Raw genomic sequence first — 16823 nt, 5'->3', positions numbered from 1 at the left:
AGGGTACAAGGTACCTTGTATCCCTTCCTGTCCCAAGGTTGGGTATGGCCTGGGAGAATGCGTCTCCTCCACGGTGGCTCCCAGAGGCTCAGTGTACCCTTTGAAGATCCTCCTCTCACACTGTCTAGACACAGTCAAGGTAGATTCAGCACAGTCCAGATTTCAGAACGAGAGGTCCTCAGACCACAAGGTGTTAGACTCCCCTAGACCACCAGCTGTATGCCAATGCCTGCACCCCACCCGGAGTTACTGAAGCCAAAGCATGGAGGTAAAATCCAAGAACCTGCATTTCTTATCGCACTCTTTGGGGAATAACTAAGTGCCTCTTTCCTGGAGAGAATGGCCCGAGGAGGAGGAAAGGACATAGGCAGACAGACACAGTGTCCTGTGCCTCAAGACACCTGTTTATTGGGGACACAACTCTGCAACAGGGATGACAGGAATCGTACCAAAAATAGCGACGTCTACAGGGCCCCTGAAGGGGCTTAGAAGGGTACAGTGCCCCCCACCCCCACCCATTGTACAAAAATAAACTCTCATGCCTATGGACCAGCAAGGACTGGCAGAGCATCTCCTCCAAAGGGCAAAACTCTCTCTGCCAACCCTGGGACCCCGTTCTTTGATCCTCACCCCTGCCACTTCTAAGGCACTGTGACTCCCCTGGGCTGAGTGGGTACCACTTGGCCCACCTGCCTATGCCCTCAACACCCTTTACTTCTCTCTGGTCCACCTGGGGCTGGGATATGGGTCCCACGCTGCCCCCTGCTGGATGTTCTACCCAACTACCTCTAGCGCTCCCCCGCTCCTGCGGAGTAAGCTTACTAAACTAATGGCCCCTAAGAGGGTTCCCTACCTTTCTTGCCCTCCCAGCCCCACCTCTCCGGATCTTGACAGCCTGGGGCCCTCCTCCCCTTCCTGCAGAGGAGGACTCGGAGGGGTTTCTCCTGTCGTTGCTCGGAGGTAGGGCAGGGACGCATCAGCCTGGGGCGGCCGGCGGCCCCGAGCCCGGCGACTGTGGTGCACTTGCAGGTGCAAGGCCATGAGCTCTGGAGCTCCAGTGGCAAAGGGGCAAAAGAGGCAACGGTGGAGGGCACCCCCCGGCCCGGCCTCGCCTCCCGGCCCCGCCCGCAGGGACAGGTCCAGGGGTTCGGCCTCACCGCCTCGCCCATTGCGCAGGGTCCTCCCAGGACTGGCGGGTTTCCTACGAGATCCCGGCGCGGTGCCGCTGGAAGGCCGAGGGCTTGAGGTGCCCTCCACCCAAGTTGCAGGCTGCTGAGCCGCCTTGGCTCCAGATGTCTGGGGTAAACACCGCTGGGAAGGGGGCGGCTCCGGTGGTGGACCGGGGCCAGCCCCGCTCCTCTGCTCCCGGTGGTGGCGCTGCAGGTGATACTTAAGCGAGCCTGATTGGGTGCCAGCATAGTCACAGTGCGGACACTTGTAGGGGCGTTCGCCTGGGGAGAGAAGAGTGCTATCAGGTCAGAGTCAGGGGCACTGCCCGCGCTCACCCGCCTTTTGCTCAATATACAGACCTCCTGTAGATTGTGAGAAAAACTGCCTCTCCCACTCCCTCGGAGGTATTAAAGGAGGATTTCCCAACACCCTCATCTTGGCCAGTCTGAAGGCTGCCAAGAGTCATCTGCAGCCCCCTTACCTCTTTCTGCCCTCCAGTAGTACCCTCCCTACCCTGGAAGCTACCCCCTCACCTGTGTGTACTCGCAGGTGCACTTTGAGGTGATGCGCTGAGCGGAAAGATTTTCCGCAGAAGGGACAATCTTTGCCAGTGGCCCCCCGGCTCCCTTCAGACCGGGTCCCTCCAACTAACAGCCCATTCTCTTCTGCAATACACACATTAAGGGAAATCAGAGGGGCCCATTGTCCTAACCCTACAGAGCCATGCATCCACACAGCTACCCCACCTCCCCTCCGGGTACTGAAGGAAACAACATGTTTGGAGAAATGAGGGGGTGGCTTTGATGTGAGTTGAACTGGTGCCCTGGGACACCCTTTTTTAAAGGAGGGGACAAGAGCATTGGGGTGGCATCAGAGTGAGCAACCTCAGAAACAGGAGAACCCTTACATACCTTGTGCGGCAGTGGACCTTGCCTGGGCCCCCGAAGCAGGTGCAGAGTGGCCCGTCCCCTCCCCTGGGCGCGGGTGCAGTGAAGCCAGAGGGCCCAGCGCCCGGTTTCGGGCCCAGGTATCCTCCTCAGACTCCACAACCTCCTCTTCCTCCTCGGGCTCTTCGGCACGGTGCCGGCGAGCCCGTGCCGGGAGAGCAGAAGGCAAGGGGCGGAAGCCTCCGAAGCTGCGGCCAGCCCCAGGCTCAGCACCCTCACCGTTGGGCCGGGGTTCGCCAGCTCGCAGACTCAGGTAGCCCAGCAGGCTTGCAGGCTCACGGCGCTCAGCTGGGGTGGGCGCTGGGGCCAAGAGGAGTGTGGGGCCCAGTGGCTCATAGGCCAGCAGGCCCAGGTCAGGAGGCTGGGGAGCCCGGGCAGACCCAGATCCAGGCCCTGGGGCACGCATTGGGCCCAGCTTGCTAGCATGCACCTTCATGTGGTTCTTAAGGAACCAGGGCTCCTTGAAGCAACGGCCACACACGGGACACGCATGATCGAAGGAGGCCTTGTGCTTGCGCATGTGGCCCTTGAGAAACCAGGACTGCGTGAAGCTCTGACCACACACTTGACAACGGAACTCTGGAGGCGCAGGGGGCTCCTCAGGAGTGGCAGGAGCAGGGGCGGGGGTTGCCTCACGTTCAGGCTCCGGCTCGGGATCTGGCTCCGGTTGGGGGAGCGATCTGGGTTCAGGTTTGGGTGGAGGCTGAGGCTGGGGGACAGCTGAGGTGGCCGCCAGAGGGCGATCAGGAGCTCCATGGGCCGTCAGGTTGTGGTGTAGCAGCTCCTCCTCCTGGCTGGAGCCGAAACTACATAGGCCGCATTTCCAAGGCCTGTGCAGGATGTGCATGTGGCGTTCCAGCTCCGCTGCGGTGCGAAACTTGCCTTTGCAGAAGGGGCAACGGAAGGCGGATGACGAGGGAGCCTGGGGCGGTGCCAGGCCCTCGGTGGCAGGGGTGGCCTGCAGGCCCCCTGAGCTTCGGGATCTCCCTAACCGGGCCTCACGCAGCAGCGCACGCTCCTCCAATTCTAGCAACAGGCGTGCGGCGGGGCTGCGCGGGCGCTCAGGCTGGTGCGTGCGCAGGTGCGAGCGCAACAGAGCCCGCTGCGCAGCACGGTGGCCGCAGTGTGGGCACTGGAAGGCCTGGGCGCCTGGGTGCGCACGCAGGTGCAAAGCCAGGATGGAATTGAAGCGGAAGCGCTTCCCGCATACAGGGCAGGGAAAGCGCCGTTCGCCAGCGCGACTCTCAGACCAGCCCACCGCTCCCATTCCTGGAGACCCTGTGCTAAGGCCTGGCCCGTTGGAGTAGCGCTGCAGATCCAGTTCGCCCTCGAAGGCCGGCGGTGAAGGCGTTAAATGGCCGCCCAGGGCGCGGGGACGTGAGCCCTGTGGAGAAAGATGTATATGGAGCAAAGGGTGGAAAAAGGAGAGTTGTGTGGGGTAAGAAGGGCATGGAGAGTTGGAAGAGCCCAAGGGAGGGTTGCTGGGTGGGGCCTGAACCAGGTACACCGGATACCCTTCCCATTCATATTGGGGAAGATGGAGGATGACTGGGAACTGAGCTGACGAGGTCACAGAGATAACATCACAATGGCAGGTCAGTATGAGAGAAAGGGAGGGAGGGGAGGGAGCATAATTGCAGGTATTTAGGTTCAGGCCAAGTTTCACTCACCTCCATGGACCCCCTTCACATTCTTTGGTTCTGGGGAGTGCAGGGAAGAGGAGGAGGAAAAGTTGCTAGTGAAGGCAACAGGTGCTGAAGAGCTAAAGCAAGAGAGATAGATTTGGAAGAAAAGATAAGTCCTGATGTTCAGCAATGGAAAGAGTCACCCCAAAATAGAGACTCAGCACCCTGGACTCCTGAAACCTATCCCTTCTTCCTCCTTGCATACCGAGGCAGGAGGGGGCTGCTGTCTTCAAAACTTATACTCCTTGATTTGCCAACCCCCAAAACTCCATGAGAACACAGATTTCTCCCCCCCAAAACGTTTTAAATGCCTGGTCCAGAACTACCACTATCACCACCCCCTGATATCGGGGAAGACCATCACAGTACAGTCCTCTCTCATTTAGATTGGGCTGTGCAGCTTGATAAGCAAATGAGGTGGGACCGTTGCTCTCAGACACCTAACTGACCAGCCAGCCAAACATCCTTCCTTTGCTCCATAGTCCTTCCTTTTGCTCCTACCCTGTCTGTCTTCCCCCCTCATTCTCCCTCCCTCCGCCTGGATTCCTGATCCATTCATTTCCATTCATTACAGAGACTCATTCATGCATGGGAGAGAAACACCTCCCAGCAGCAGCAGTCTGGAGACAGACAGAGGGGGAGGGGCACAAAGGGGGAGAGAGCCACAGGGAGAGGGAATGGAGAGAGAGTTGGGGGAGGAGTGGAAGTTAAGGGGCGCTGCTGGCCTGGGGAAGGGGTTAAAAACTCCAAATACCGGATAGGATTCATCCCCGTGTTTCAAACCTTGGAGCCTGCAGTTTGACGGGGCATCTCAGCCCCTTTGTCCAGAGCTGTTCCGAAGCAGGCTTTCCTCCTCTCTGCAGGGGAGAGGCTCCCTCACACAAGAGGAGGATTACACTGGCTCTGAGCTCAAGAGGCTGGAGTGAGGGACGGGGGGCGGGGCTGGGCCATCTGCACAGATAGGAGCTCAGTACATGCTCTGAGCAGAAAAGGGTTAAAATTCTCCAGGCTAAAATTCCCTGGGCCTGGGATGTGCAGAGCTCCAGTTCTGAGGAAGAAGAAGAGCACTGAAAGGAAGAGGATTGGAGGGGTGGGGGGCTGCACTCCTGATTCTATGCTGCAGAGGTTAGCATTAGGACTTAAAAGCAATCTCAGAATTAAGATTCATGGAAATAGGCCTAGGAGAATGACTAGAAGTTGGTCAGTATACCTTCCCGCTTACATATAGAATTTTATCTGCTCAAGGTTAGACAAACGTGGAATATATATATATATATATATATATATATATATATATTTGTTTACATTTTGGCCTGATATAGAAAAAATATTTGAGATGCAATGAACTTCCATACATTAGGCACGAAATGGGATACTGAGAAAGAAAAGGACTCAAGCAATACTTTGCTTAAGGATCTTTAATGGGTGAGAATTGGGCCAGAAGTAAGGGCCTGCTTGTCAGCAAAGAAAAGAGGCTCTGGAAGTCCGAGGCTTCTTTAATTTTTGGTATTTAGTGGATGTGCTGAAACTCAAGGAACGGGCAGGTACCTGTCATGTGTGGAATCTGGGTTATGGAAATTTTATTAACAGGAGGTTAATTAAGAAAGTGTCCTTGTCCAAGGGTCACTAAACAACCTCCACCACCCTTTTAATATTTGTATTTCTGTAGCTCCAAATTAGGGCATCCACCCTCATCTTCTGGATTCTCCAAATCCTTTTCTGAGATCAAGAGCCTAGCCAGGCTCGAGAAAGGGGAAGAGTAGTGGTATCAAGAAAGATGTAGAATAGGACCGAGGGGTACAAGGCTATTGTGGGACCAGTCTTACCATTAATAGCCCTACAACCTTCGGTAAATCACTTAACCTCCCAGCTTACTCGTCAGTAAAATAAGGGGGTTGGATTAATTTATATGGATGGTCCCTTCCAGCTCAAAAGCATTGTAGTTCCAAGTCACAGGACTCTTCTGGACCCCAGATAGAAGTTAAAACAAATGGTCATCCCTTCAGTACCATGGAGAGTGCAGTGGGCTACCAGAGGAGCCACTGTGGCCACCTCAATACCATAGATAAAGGTACTAAGTGCTAGAGGGGCTGCATTTGGCATTTTAGCACCACAGTTAAGGCACTGAGAAAAGCGAGAGGATTTTTTTTTCTAATTCCTTTCTGGGAGCCAAGGGGGAGTGGGGGTGGAACAGTGGTACCAGAGGGATTATTTTTGCCTTTTGGATGACACTGAAAATAGATAGATGTAACAGAAAATAGATGTAACTAGAAGAATTTTAATTAGCTATAAGGAGTGTCCTGACAGTTACAGTTTGTACATCCTGGAATGAGTGAGTGAGGCATCATATTTGGGTCCATCACATTCTGTTGCTCTCCTGGGGATTCCCGGAACATCCTGGTGTACAGCCAATCTGGTATATTCAGAGGAAGCAGATGGTGGGGGAGGAGGGGGGGAGGCTGGGAATACTGCATGGTCATAGCTGACTAACCTACAGGCACATACTCTGATTCTAAGAAGATTCTAGGGCCCCTGAAACTGCCTGTAGGATAGTAAGCAAAATACTTCAGGGGAAGTTGATCTCATATCCAAGGCAAGTAAAGTAGGAATAAGGCAAATCTTCCCCCCCCCCCCGCACCAACCCCAAAATCTGCTTTGCACATGGCAGTTTCTAAGATAAAAATACAATGATATACAAAAAGACCCAAACTGAAGCTGTATTCCTAAACAGGGAAACTTTCCCCAAAAGGTGGCTTCAAATCAGTAAAACCCACCCTCTAGGTGCAATCAAGATTGTCTGAATTACCTCCACATCAAACCAGGTCTTGGCATCTGATCCCATGAGTTTTCTCAAAAAGAGAAAGCACTGACAGGGCCCGAGATTCTGTGAACTGTTTTAGAACTCAGGTCATGCATGTATTGCCTATGGGCAATTATCAAGAGTTGATAATTTCTATAGTTTCCTATAGTCAGGCCCTAAATGCCATCCACGAGAGTTGGCCAGACAGTAGCACTGACCTACTTTCCTCACCCTCTGGGAGTCAGGGGTTATCTTGCCCTTATTTGGGTTCTATAGGGATGCAAGGCCAGCGATAGGGATCAGAAGTCTTTCCAAAGCAATAGGCCAAGTACTTGTTTGTGCTGGGAGAGCTGGTGGGGAAGGGGGTATGGACCACCAACCCGTACTGGATAGGAAAGAATGGAAGGCTTGGTGAGAAGACTCTTAGAAACAACAGGGACAGGTTCGTAGAAATGTCTGCTGACCAGAGTACCATGAAGATTGTCCCTCAAAGCTTGTGGTTCAACAGTTTTTAGGATCAAACTGGAAGAGGCAAGGGTTCAGCACTTCTGAGGTCTATTGTGACTAGGCATCTGTTACTGATCATTTCTAATACTTAATGTTTTTCCCTCTGTTGAGGATCCTACACCTCCACAAATCCTCTAGCAATTATGGTTAACACTGCACTAGATGGGGTTAAAAGGAAAAGGAGCTTCCTTAGGTGGTCTACAGTCAAAACCACCCTTTATCACACAGACATGCCAGTAGTTCATTTTAATGGTCTCCTCTCCATGGTCCTCTGAACCTCACTGCTCAGGCAGCTCCTCCAATTGACCCGACCACAGTTTGCCCACCTTTTACACTGAGTTTTTGGTAAGGCCTCTGTCCCTCCATCCTCACTGCCCTGAGCTGGTGGCATGGAATCTCAGTCATGAACTCCAGCAGACAAGAGGAAGATACACCTGCTCACCTACTGCCATCCCACCATGGTTAATCTTATTCCAGAGACATGTCCCAACTTGACCCCTCTTCTGAAAGTTCTGGATTTGGGGGAGGGGGCATATAGCCAGCCCTAAGTCCCCTTAACTGGAACTGACCCTAGAAAGGTCAGAGTCTTAGCACCCATATGGGCCTCAGTACTGCCTGGATTAGGGGGTGGAGGGTGGGCAGGAGAGCCTCTGGGAAAATCCACCTCCCACAAGTAGCCTGGCAAGTAGAGCAGGACCTGTGATCCTGCACAAGAGGTTCTCCCAGCAGCACCCTAGACCCCTCCCCAGGAAGATAAGCCAGAACGATGATGGGGGACAGGGTTGGGAGATTGGAAGGCCAGGACTCAGCTACCCAGGCCGGGAGAACAAAAGCTGAGTTGCAGCCGCCTCTGCTGCTGCCGCCGGCCGAGCTCTTTGTGACACTTTGTTTGGGACGCAGAGAGGGAAGCACCCCCCATCCTCTCCCCTCCCCCACCCGGGCTCCCAGAGAGTTTGGGTCCCTTCCCCCTCCTCCATCAGCCCTACCTCGGTCGGGGGGTGGTCATCCACTCTAGCTCACGGTTCCGCCACCCTGCACCCCCAGGGCCCTCGCGACCTGCCTTCGGGCCCCTACAAAGACGCCCGTCTTCGTCCCCCGCGCCCCCCCCCCCGCCGCTGGCCTTTCCCCTTTGGTGTCCCTTTTCCCGGCTCCCCTACCTGGCCCCCTCCCGAGAGGCCCCCCCTAGCTCTCCAAGATTCTGAGGCCGCAGCCCCCACCCCGCCCCCCCAGGAGCTCTGGGCGAAGTTTGCTTGGGGCCGAGCCGGCGCCCCTCCCCCGCCCCCGCCCCCTGCACCTGCTCCGAGCCCGGCGCTCGGAGTGGGCCCCCCCTCCGGGAGGGGGGAGGGGGCCGGGGGCGGGGGCCGGGTGGCGGAGGGGGGGCCGGGAGTGGGGGCAGCGGCTACTCACGAGCCCCGGGCGGGCGGCGGCGGAGCGGGCGGCGGCGGCGGCGGCGGCGGGCGGCGGGCCGGCGGCGCGGGCGTCAGCGTTACGTGGGGCCGGGGGAGATGCGCCGGGCCCCGGCCCCCCCGCCCCCGGCCCGGCCCCCGCCCCCTCCCCGGTCCCCCGCCCCCGGCCCTGGCCCGCATTGTGTGCGGCGGGAGGTGGCCCGGCCATTAGCATGCGGGGGGCGGCGCGGCGGCACTGGGAGCCGCGCGGGAGCGGGGCTCTGGCTCCGGGGACTGGGAGCTGGGGACCCCGGGAGCCGGGAGAGGCGGCCGCCAGGGGCGGGGTGCGGGCAGTTTGGAGACGGGGGGCGCTATCGGAGGGAGGGGGATGGGGCGTACAGACGATTCCTACAGAAGACTGGAAGAGATTTTGAAAGGTCATCTCGTCCTTCCCCCAGCCTCCAAGCAGCGCTGCCCCTCCCACCCTAAACCCGGACATACCAGGGAAGGAGTTGGCTCTGCCGCTTTTTCTGCCCCAACATGCACAGACTCGGGAAGTTCTTCCTGGGGTTTTATCTCAAAGCCTCTCCCTACAATTTCTGTCTCTCTTTTGGGGGAGGAGGAGGGGCGATTATAGAGATAATGTCTGCCGTATAAGAAACATTATTAAAGTTACTCCTCGGTCCTTTCTGTTCTTGATAAACAATTCCTACGCCTTCCTCTCAAATTCTATTTTCCATTCCTTAAGTCACTTTAATGGCTCTTCAATACAACAAATATTTACTGAGTGCTTACTAAGTACCAGGCACTATGCTCAGCGCTTTAGGGGGATGAAAATTGAGGGGTGGGGGAAGTACCCTCTGAGGAAATTATAATCTACACAGGGGCTACGAATGTGTAAGTAGTATACTCAGATTCAGTCAATATTTATTGAGTGCCAGTTCACATATTTAATAGTATATACTCCTTACAGTAACACTCTGAGATACAAGTAGTTTGCATTTATAGGAAAGAAATATGAGGCTCAAGAGTTTCTTCTGGCCTGCCAGCTCAGGGATCCTCAGTGCAAGCCCAACATTTCACATTCTGTGAGGCCATGGCCACCAAATAAAGTTAATAGGTGTGGGGGTGGAGGAGGGAAAAGATGCTCAACAGTTCTCACCCCTTTGTGATCCCCACTCCCCAGGAGAGAACTGACACAATGCTCCAATGAGTGCCAGTCCCAGCACTTAGCAGTGCAGAAGTGGCTGACAAAGAAAGCCACTTTCCCCCCAGTGTATGACCTGGCAGTAACTCCCAGGGATCTTCTGCTCAGTCTTGTTTCATCATCAATATAATAATGATAATAGCCACTAACATTTATTGAATACTTATGTGCCAGGTGTTAGGCTGAACTGGTTCATATGCATTTTCTCTTTTAATACTCAAGGCAAACCCGTGGTATTGACTTCCCTTTACAGGTAAGAAGGCAGAGAGATTAAGGAACTTGCACAAGGTTACCCAGGTAGATCTGGGATTCAAATATAGGTCTGGTTGCCTCCAGACCTCAGGCTCTGCATCAGGATGGACCTTCCCAATTTTTGATTTCTAGAGTACATATTTGGGCCCAATTGGTTCCACTTGTTACTGTAGCAATAAATGTCCCCAGCTTAGTTTCTGAATAAGCCCTTTAGTATATGGGCATCAGGCACAATGGTATGACCTCATCTACACCAGTAATGGTTACTAAGCACTCACCATGAGTCAACAACCATTCACAGTCATATTATTAGCCTCTGTTTTATCACTCAGTTTGAACAAACAGTGGTTCAAATAGGTTGAATAATGTATTCAAGGTCACACAACTAGGAAAGTGGCAGAGCTGAGATTTTAGTCCAGGTCAGCCTGGCTTCAATGCAACTCGTATCTCTCAAAAATATTAATTGTTGCAATAGCATCTTTCCCAAGACTGCTCATTTGGGGGCTATCTTCTATACATCCCTAGCTGCAGATGATCACTGAGTCAAAGACAATTCCCACTATAAGCAGGGTACCCCATCCACTTTGTCCGTGTCCCATCCACAATAACTCCTTCAAGAAAGGAAGGAGAGAGAAGAAACAATTCAGAAAGTGACAGACAGGAAATCAGAAGAATTAAACCTTGCTTGTCTTGGGACAAAGCTGCAAGTGGTAATGACATGGGAACAATCCAGACAGTAATGTGGGATTTCCCTAGGGAACAGGAAGTAACTTGAGGAGGAAGCCAAAAAAAGGAAAAAGATTACATGAAAATGGCAGGGGTGTGGGGAGGATTGGGGCCTAGAGTAGATGTGTCCATGGGTGAGTGATAAGAAGAGGACCCCACAATGGACAGAGATGGGGGAAAAAAGAACAGAGCCAGGCAGAGCTGGGTGTATCTTGTGGAGTGAACAGAGGCTGGTATCTACTACCTACGGCCAACTCCCTGGATCCTTAGGCCCTCATAGGGACCTTTGCCCCACCACACCCCAGCCCTGATAGCCTGTGTCTGCCTGGACAAGTTTGTTGTCTGCTCTGAGCTACCAGTCCTGCCAGGGGCTCCAGGCCCAACTAGGTCCCATCTTTTTGGAGTAGCTGCTTCAGAGTAGGTAGGTGACAGGCCCTGAGCCACAACCCCCTGGATATTAGAAGCACACAGAGGGGTAGCTGTAATAGAGGTTCCTGCTTGACCTGTCTCCTGATAGGTGCCGTAATGCACTATTCCCAGGAAAGCACCGAGCCTCAGTAATCAAGGGAGCCATGGAAGACAGAACCAGGCAACAAGAGCAGAAGACACCCAGCCCTCGTCTGGAAAAGCTACAGCACTGGACAAGGCACAAGCAGAATGGGCACCTCTTGGTGCTAGCGGTGAGTCCAGGATGCCCCATCCCAAACTTCAGCATATCCACTTGTACCCTAATTCAATTCCATACATGTTTTGTGGACACCTACCGTGTGTTTGAAACTGCTAGACTCTGAGAGGGAGGAGGGTGGAGGAGGTGTAGAATAAGTAAGGCAAACCCTCAATCTATAAGTAATTTCCATCATGTGAGAAAAATACATAGGTAAGTAACTAAACTACGACATGAGGTAGAACAAATTAAATGATATCCCCTCCTTCACTGCCTTTGGTTGACTATTTTCCGCCATCACTCATTCCTGCCATTTGTTTATCTCTGGAAGAAGAGGGTGTTGGGAGGAGGGAAGGGAATCCCTTACAGTTCCTCTTCAACCACCCTGCATTCGGCCTCCAGATGAGCCAACTATGGCTAACAGTGGCTGTGGTGCCTGTTGCTGTCTCACTTGCCTGTCTGAGCTCTGCTTGTCACATGGCCACAGCACTGCCCCTTGGACCTGGAGCATTGGTAAGATCCACCATACCAAAGAGAACAGAAGGAAGATTCTGGGGGCCCTTCACTAATGGAGCCAGAGCTCAACACTTGCCTTTCTCAACATCCAGGGTTTCGTTACTGGGACTGTTACCCTTGAGCTGCGTAGAGCACCTCGCCTTTGGAAGGTGAGCGAAAAAGAGAATTAAATACTATTCTCCAACCCAAAGCACACATACACATACATCAACCCAGAAAGAGGTCCTCTAAGCTAATCCAGTCAGCTCTCTGCCTCTAATTGTCCTAAAAGACTGAGGACAGAAACCAAAAACAATCTTGGAGGGTTGATGGCCCTGTTAGGAGGTGGAAGAATAAGAGTTGTGTTTTGTTTTGGGGTAGGTGCAGGCTGGGCTTGGGGTTGCAATGAGTCCTTTAAGCTAGGCAGGGCTGAACTGGCTCACTGGCAGGTGCGGGCCATGATGATATTGAACACCTTCAATCTGATCTTTGGCCTCATCGTGGTGGTGGTTGAAGTGATGAAGACAGCCTTGGGGCCTGCTGTAACTGCTTCCTCCAAGATCCAGGTGAGTAAAGGAGAAGGTGGGCAGATGAGGAGGCAAGAGGAGATGGAGAGGTATAAGGATAGGGGCGGACAGGTTCCCTGTAGCATCCTCAGCCCTGTCTACCTGCAGCTGGATGGATTGCTGGTGCTGGAGCTCAGCGCTGAGGCCTTCACCCTAGGAGGAGTGCTGGTCTCAGCACATTCCCTATTCCTGCTGACCCAGAGGAAGCCAGGATGCTGCAGGAGACAGAGTCTGCACTACCAGGAACTGCAGGAGGTACTGAGGGCAAGGAGGAAAGTATGGAGCTCATTTTTTTTCAATGGCTATTCTGGCCAATGGCACTTAAGGATGGAAAGCAAAGGGTCCTAACCTCAAGCTGACTGTTTTCTGACTTTGGACGTTCCTCACCTAGTGGTGGGTAAGAAGGAATTGGGTTATCTAAATGGCTAGGGTTAGAATGTGGGAGACCCTTAGGAAGCTGCCTGAATAATGGAAGGGCTATGGGAACATAAGAAAAAAATCAGAGAGGAGGAGGAATTCCTCCTTTCTCACACCTCACACCTCTCTCTGGTTTTCAGGGTCCCTCTGAGTTGGAGGAAGTTACTGATTTGGAAAATGGTTCCACGGCGGCTAACACAGCAAACCGAACATCTGAATGAGCTGATGAGCTGGTAAGGGCAGCAGATGGGTGCTGCTCTTCTACCCCGTGGGAGCGTTCTCCAGACCCTCCTGCACCCCACCTCACCAAATTCAGAAGCTAGATGGAGTCCCCTGAAATCCACACGAAGTCTGGTGGAATACCTTCAATTTCCACTCAGACTAGGACAATTTCTCTTCTAGGGGAAGCTATACCTAGACCAGATTTTTCTCTCACCTCACCGCCCTGAAAAGCTGACCCCCCTGCAGGGCATCCTTAAGCCAGCTTTCAGTTTCCTCCCTTCCATTCTTACCCAGCTCCTCCCCACATGGATTCGTATCTTCCTCATCTCACTGTTCTCTTCTTTCCACTTTTTATCATCCCATCCACTCCAAGCCCAAGTTCCCGGACACGCCCACTCTCTGAAATCAATCCCTGGGTGTTTCGCTTTCTCCCTCCGACCCGGTTCCTTTCTTACTCCAGCGGAGACTACAAGTCCCGGGATACCCCGCTCCCCGTGGCCTGCTGGGAAATAAAGAACCTTTTCTTTGCGGTGAGGGCGCTGTGCATCTGCTGAGTGACACGAGGCGCTGAAAGTCCGGGCCTAGCCCAGTTTCCTCGGACGCGACCACTGGCCCCGCGTTCAGGGAGGAGCCGGGCGGGTTATTCAGAAAGGGGGCGCCGCTACCCCAACCACGGCAACTGAGAGCTGACTGTTGGGGCCACACTTCTCTCTCTAGCAGCTTCGGAAACCGGTAGGGGTTAGGGGATGGCCCTCGGCAAAGCGGGAGTTCCCCAGATGCTGTCGCCGCGCCCCCTCCCACAGTGCCCAGGTCCAAAGTCCTGAGACTTGGAGCGCGCGCGAGAAAGGGGTTGGAGATGATGAGTCAGAACCCTGGGCCCTTCACGCCCTTCTCCCCCGAGGCCTGGGCTCCCGAGGAGGACCTGCTAGCTGGGCAGACGGATGGACGGGGCAGAAAGAACGAGGGACGTGGCAATCCAACCTACGACTTTCCCGCCTTTGCGAGCACGCGGTGTAACGAGCCCGCGCTGCCGCCACCCCTTCTCGCCAAGGCGGGAGCAGGACTGCGCAGGCTCAGCCTCTCGGCTACCCAACCGACCTTTGATCCCGCCAGTGGTTCGGTTGCTGAAGCTCTGGTTGCGCTCAACCCCCCACCGTTTATGACCTTTGCAAGTGTGCAAAGATGACAAGCACATGTGGGTTTGAGAAAAGCCCAGGAAAACTGAGAGGCCCAATAGCACTAAGCAGAGCAGCTTATTAGCCGCTAAAGAAACTAGAAATTGACCAGAGCTGGAGTACTAAAAGAACTCACCCCAAATTCACATAGTGCCCAGGATGGGTGTGCGCATCACACTCATTTTTGTTTCCACTTGAGAAGGCTTCTTTCCCTTAGAGATTGCTGCTTCTCCGGACTTAGCCAAGCCCAGACACCAGTGAGGAAAGAGCGCAGCCTGGCTGCCTTGCCCTAACATTGCAGCGGTGCCAGCGGCAACTCCTTTCTGATTGTGACACCTTGGGAGTGGTAATAGTCGCCCTATGACAAGGTTATGTGAATACTAGTGGGTGGGGATAGTTCTGGGATTAGGTTTTGGAATGGAGAAAACAAGATCTGGGCCTCCCTCTTCTCCTCCCAATCTAACTTCCAGACTAATGGAGAGCTCATGTGTGAAGATTCACGAAATATTTTTTTTCTCAAGTCAGAAGGTGTTGGTAGGTGAGTAAGCTGGGGGTAAAAAAATCAACAGTTCACGTTCACTGTCTTCCAGATAAGAACTACAGCTTTTAGTGAATTAATTGATCAGAAGTGTAAGAATTGCATCTAGTTCTTGGAGAAGTTCAATGACAGGGCAAATGAATCGCTGTATTAGTCAAGTTGGGCTAGGCTATGCTGGGATAACAATGCCAAAACTGCAACGGCTTAAAATCACAAAGGTTTCTCTCTCACACTACATGTTTAGAGCAGTCTGGCAGGAGTTTCTGCTCATTGTAAGTTATTCAGTTACCCAAGCAGATGGATCTCCATTTTGAGATCCTGCCATGTCATCATGAAGCTTAGAGTTTCCCATTCTCCAAGCATGAAGAATTGTTCATGAGCTCTTAAATGCTTCTGTCTCAAAGGGACAAATAATGCTTCCACTCACACTTTATTGGCCAAAGTAAGTCATATAGCCATATCCAACCTCAAGACATCTAGAAGGGCAGTCTTTTCATACTTCTGTAAAGAGAAGGGAAGCTGAAATACTCATTAAAAGAAAGAGTTAATCATTTGCACTGATTCTTGAACAGCATAACAGTTGGAACTCATCTATTCTAGCAGTTATGCCCATATCTGCTTCCTTGGTTTATTCTGTGAACCACTAAATGAAGTTCTCAATAGAATCTCCCCCAAATGGACAGAACTGATTAGGACACTTAGATTCTGGTTTTGTTGTGTAAGTTTGGGCAAGTCAAACCTCTCTGAACTACATTTTGCTTGCATCAAGATAATCCTCGCATTTAACTTCTCAACCTTACTGGAGTATCAAGACTAAAATAAAATCATATATAGAAAATAATTTGAAACTATAAATCACTTCAGAGGTGGAAAATAAATTGCCTATAGAGATGAGGAGTAGTGTGCATGAGGGAAACAGATAGGGTATTAAAGATAGGGAGTGGTGGGAACCATCACTAACTGGAAAAGCACACATTGTGTTTAACGACCTTACCCCTACTCAACTCCATCCAAGCATATGCTGTTTGGCACTGTGGGCCTGGTATTGGCATAGTTCCAATTGTCCTGTTAAAGTCAGAAATTCTGACTTTTAAATGTGAAATCTTCCTTCTTTCTTTCTTTCTTTCTTTCTTTCTTTCTTTCTTTCTTTCTTTCTTTCTTTCTTTCTTCCTTCCTTTATTTATAAAGAGAAGGGAAGGGAGGGAGAAAGAAACATTGATGTGAGAAACATCTATCAGTTCCTTATCCATGTTCCCCAACCAGGGACCACACCCACAACACAGGCATGTGTCCTGAGGAAGGATCAAACTGGCAACCTTTCACTTTGTGGGACAATGCCCAACCAACTGAGCTACACCGGCCAGGGTGAAATCTTCTGATTTTAAAATGTTAATAACCAATTATTTAAAAATTGACCAGATTCATTCTATAGTTTTTCAATTATAGTCTCTTCATTATACGAACGTGGTAGGAATTGTGGAGAAAAAAGGGACCGCTGCCTACATGGTGGCCTTAAAAACTTGGAGACCTAAAGTAACCACGTAGGATATGGTCTGAAATTAAAACTTTCTAACTAAAAGCAGTTCATGGCAGGTAGTCACATCCTAGGCCAGTATTTTTCCCTAAAAAAGCTAAATCTTTACCTAACCTGAGCCTGTTTGTTGTTGGTTTTTTGCTGTTGTTTTGTTTTGTTTGCATTTACAACAACATACCTAACATTCCTTTGGAATATCAGTCCCCCCTCCTTGAAGCACAACCACTGCATGTACTAGAGCAGAGACCATGAATTCCCTCACTGTTATTATCATGCTAATTGTTAATAATAACTATCCTGTATCCACCTATGTAAAGAAGTATGTATCTATTTGTTTTATTTTTTATGCAATCCCAGAAATACCTCCCCCAATCTTCTTTCTCCCAACTTCCCAATGAATTTTATGTAACCCCCTTCATCTTCCCCTTTGATTCTGATATATAAATTAACTGGTAGAACTGCCATTTTCCAAGGCATTTTCTGTTGAGATTTTGCTTCCTGGCAGTTTTCATTAGTTTTGCTCAAATAAATTC

The 16823-nt window shown here is 51.8% G+C and overlaps 2 protein-coding genes across 9 annotated transcripts; one reads left to right on the top strand and one right to left on the bottom strand.

Moving 5' to 3' along the window:
* Positions 1 to 366: 366 nt before the first annotated feature.
* Positions 367 to 14501, bottom strand: ZNF219 (zinc finger protein 219). 7 transcript variants are annotated; one of them, XM_037129368.2, is made up of 5 exons: positions 14355 to 14501; positions 3788 to 3879; positions 2082 to 3501; positions 1704 to 1835; positions 367 to 1451 (listed from the first exon to the last, which is right to left on the bottom strand). In XM_037129368.2, exons 2-5 carry the CDS (start codon positions 3791 to 3793, stop codon positions 850 to 852), a joined length of 2160 nt encoding a protein of 719 aa, XP_036985263.2. In that variant the 5' UTR covers positions 3794 to 3879; positions 14355 to 14501; the 3' UTR covers positions 367 to 849. The 7 variants fall into 7 exon arrangements, with proteins under 7 accessions (XP_036985263.2, XP_036985264.2, XP_036985261.2 ...); XM_037129369.2 differs by lacking the exon at positions 14355 to 14501 and adding an exon at positions 8996 to 9095; XM_037129366.2 differs by lacking the exon at positions 14355 to 14501 and adding an exon at positions 8517 to 8899.
* TMEM253 (transmembrane protein 253) lies at positions 10951 to 13568 on the top strand. 2 transcript variants are annotated; one of them, XM_053660742.1, is made up of 7 exons: positions 10951 to 11100; positions 11197 to 11359; positions 11746 to 11856; positions 11952 to 12008; positions 12288 to 12404; positions 12513 to 12659; positions 12962 to 13568. In XM_053660742.1, exons 2-7 carry the CDS (start codon positions 11252 to 11254, stop codon positions 13040 to 13042), a joined length of 621 nt encoding a protein of 206 aa, XP_053516717.1. In that variant the 5' UTR covers positions 10951 to 11100; positions 11197 to 11251; the 3' UTR covers positions 13043 to 13568. The 2 variants fall into 2 exon arrangements, with proteins under 2 accessions (XP_053516717.1, XP_053516716.1); XM_053660741.1 differs by lacking the exon at positions 12962 to 13568 and having other exon boundaries at positions 12513 to 12786.
* Positions 14502 to 16823: the final 2322 nt, after the last annotated feature.

Source organism: Artibeus jamaicensis, unplaced genomic scaffold (genome assembly GCF_021234435.1).
Source record: "Artibeus jamaicensis isolate MK-2021 breed Jamaican fruit bat unplaced genomic scaffold, CSHL_Jam_final scaffold_854, whole genome shotgun sequence".
Lineage (NCBI taxonomy): Eukaryota > Metazoa > Chordata > Mammalia > Chiroptera > Phyllostomidae > Artibeus > Artibeus jamaicensis.
This window is presented reverse-complemented; position numbering and strand designations above follow the sequence as displayed.

Bases quoted from the DNA above. Each gene is read 5' to 3' on its own strand.
- ZNF219 (XM_037129368.2), bottom strand. The intron at 1,836-2,081 runs GTATGTAAGGGT...TGTGTATTGCAG, and splicing joins AAGGTCCACTGCCGCACAAG to AAGAGAATGGGCTGTTAGTT. The intron at 1,452-1,703 runs GTGAGGGGGTAG...TTCTCTCCCCAG, and splicing joins GCACCTGCGAGTACACACAG to GCGAACGCCCCTACAAGTGT.
- TMEM253 (XM_053660741.1), top strand. From the start codon at position 11,252: ATGGAAGACAGAACCAGGCAACAAGAGCAGAAGACACCCAGCCCTCGT. The intron at 12,009-12,287 runs GTGAGCGAAAAA...GCTCACTGGCAG, and splicing joins GAGCACCTCGCCTTTGGAAG to GTGCGGGCCATGATGATATT. The intron at 12,405-12,512 runs GTGAGTAAAGGA...GTCTACCTGCAG, and splicing joins CTGCTTCCTCCAAGATCCAG to CTGGATGGATTGCTGGTGCT.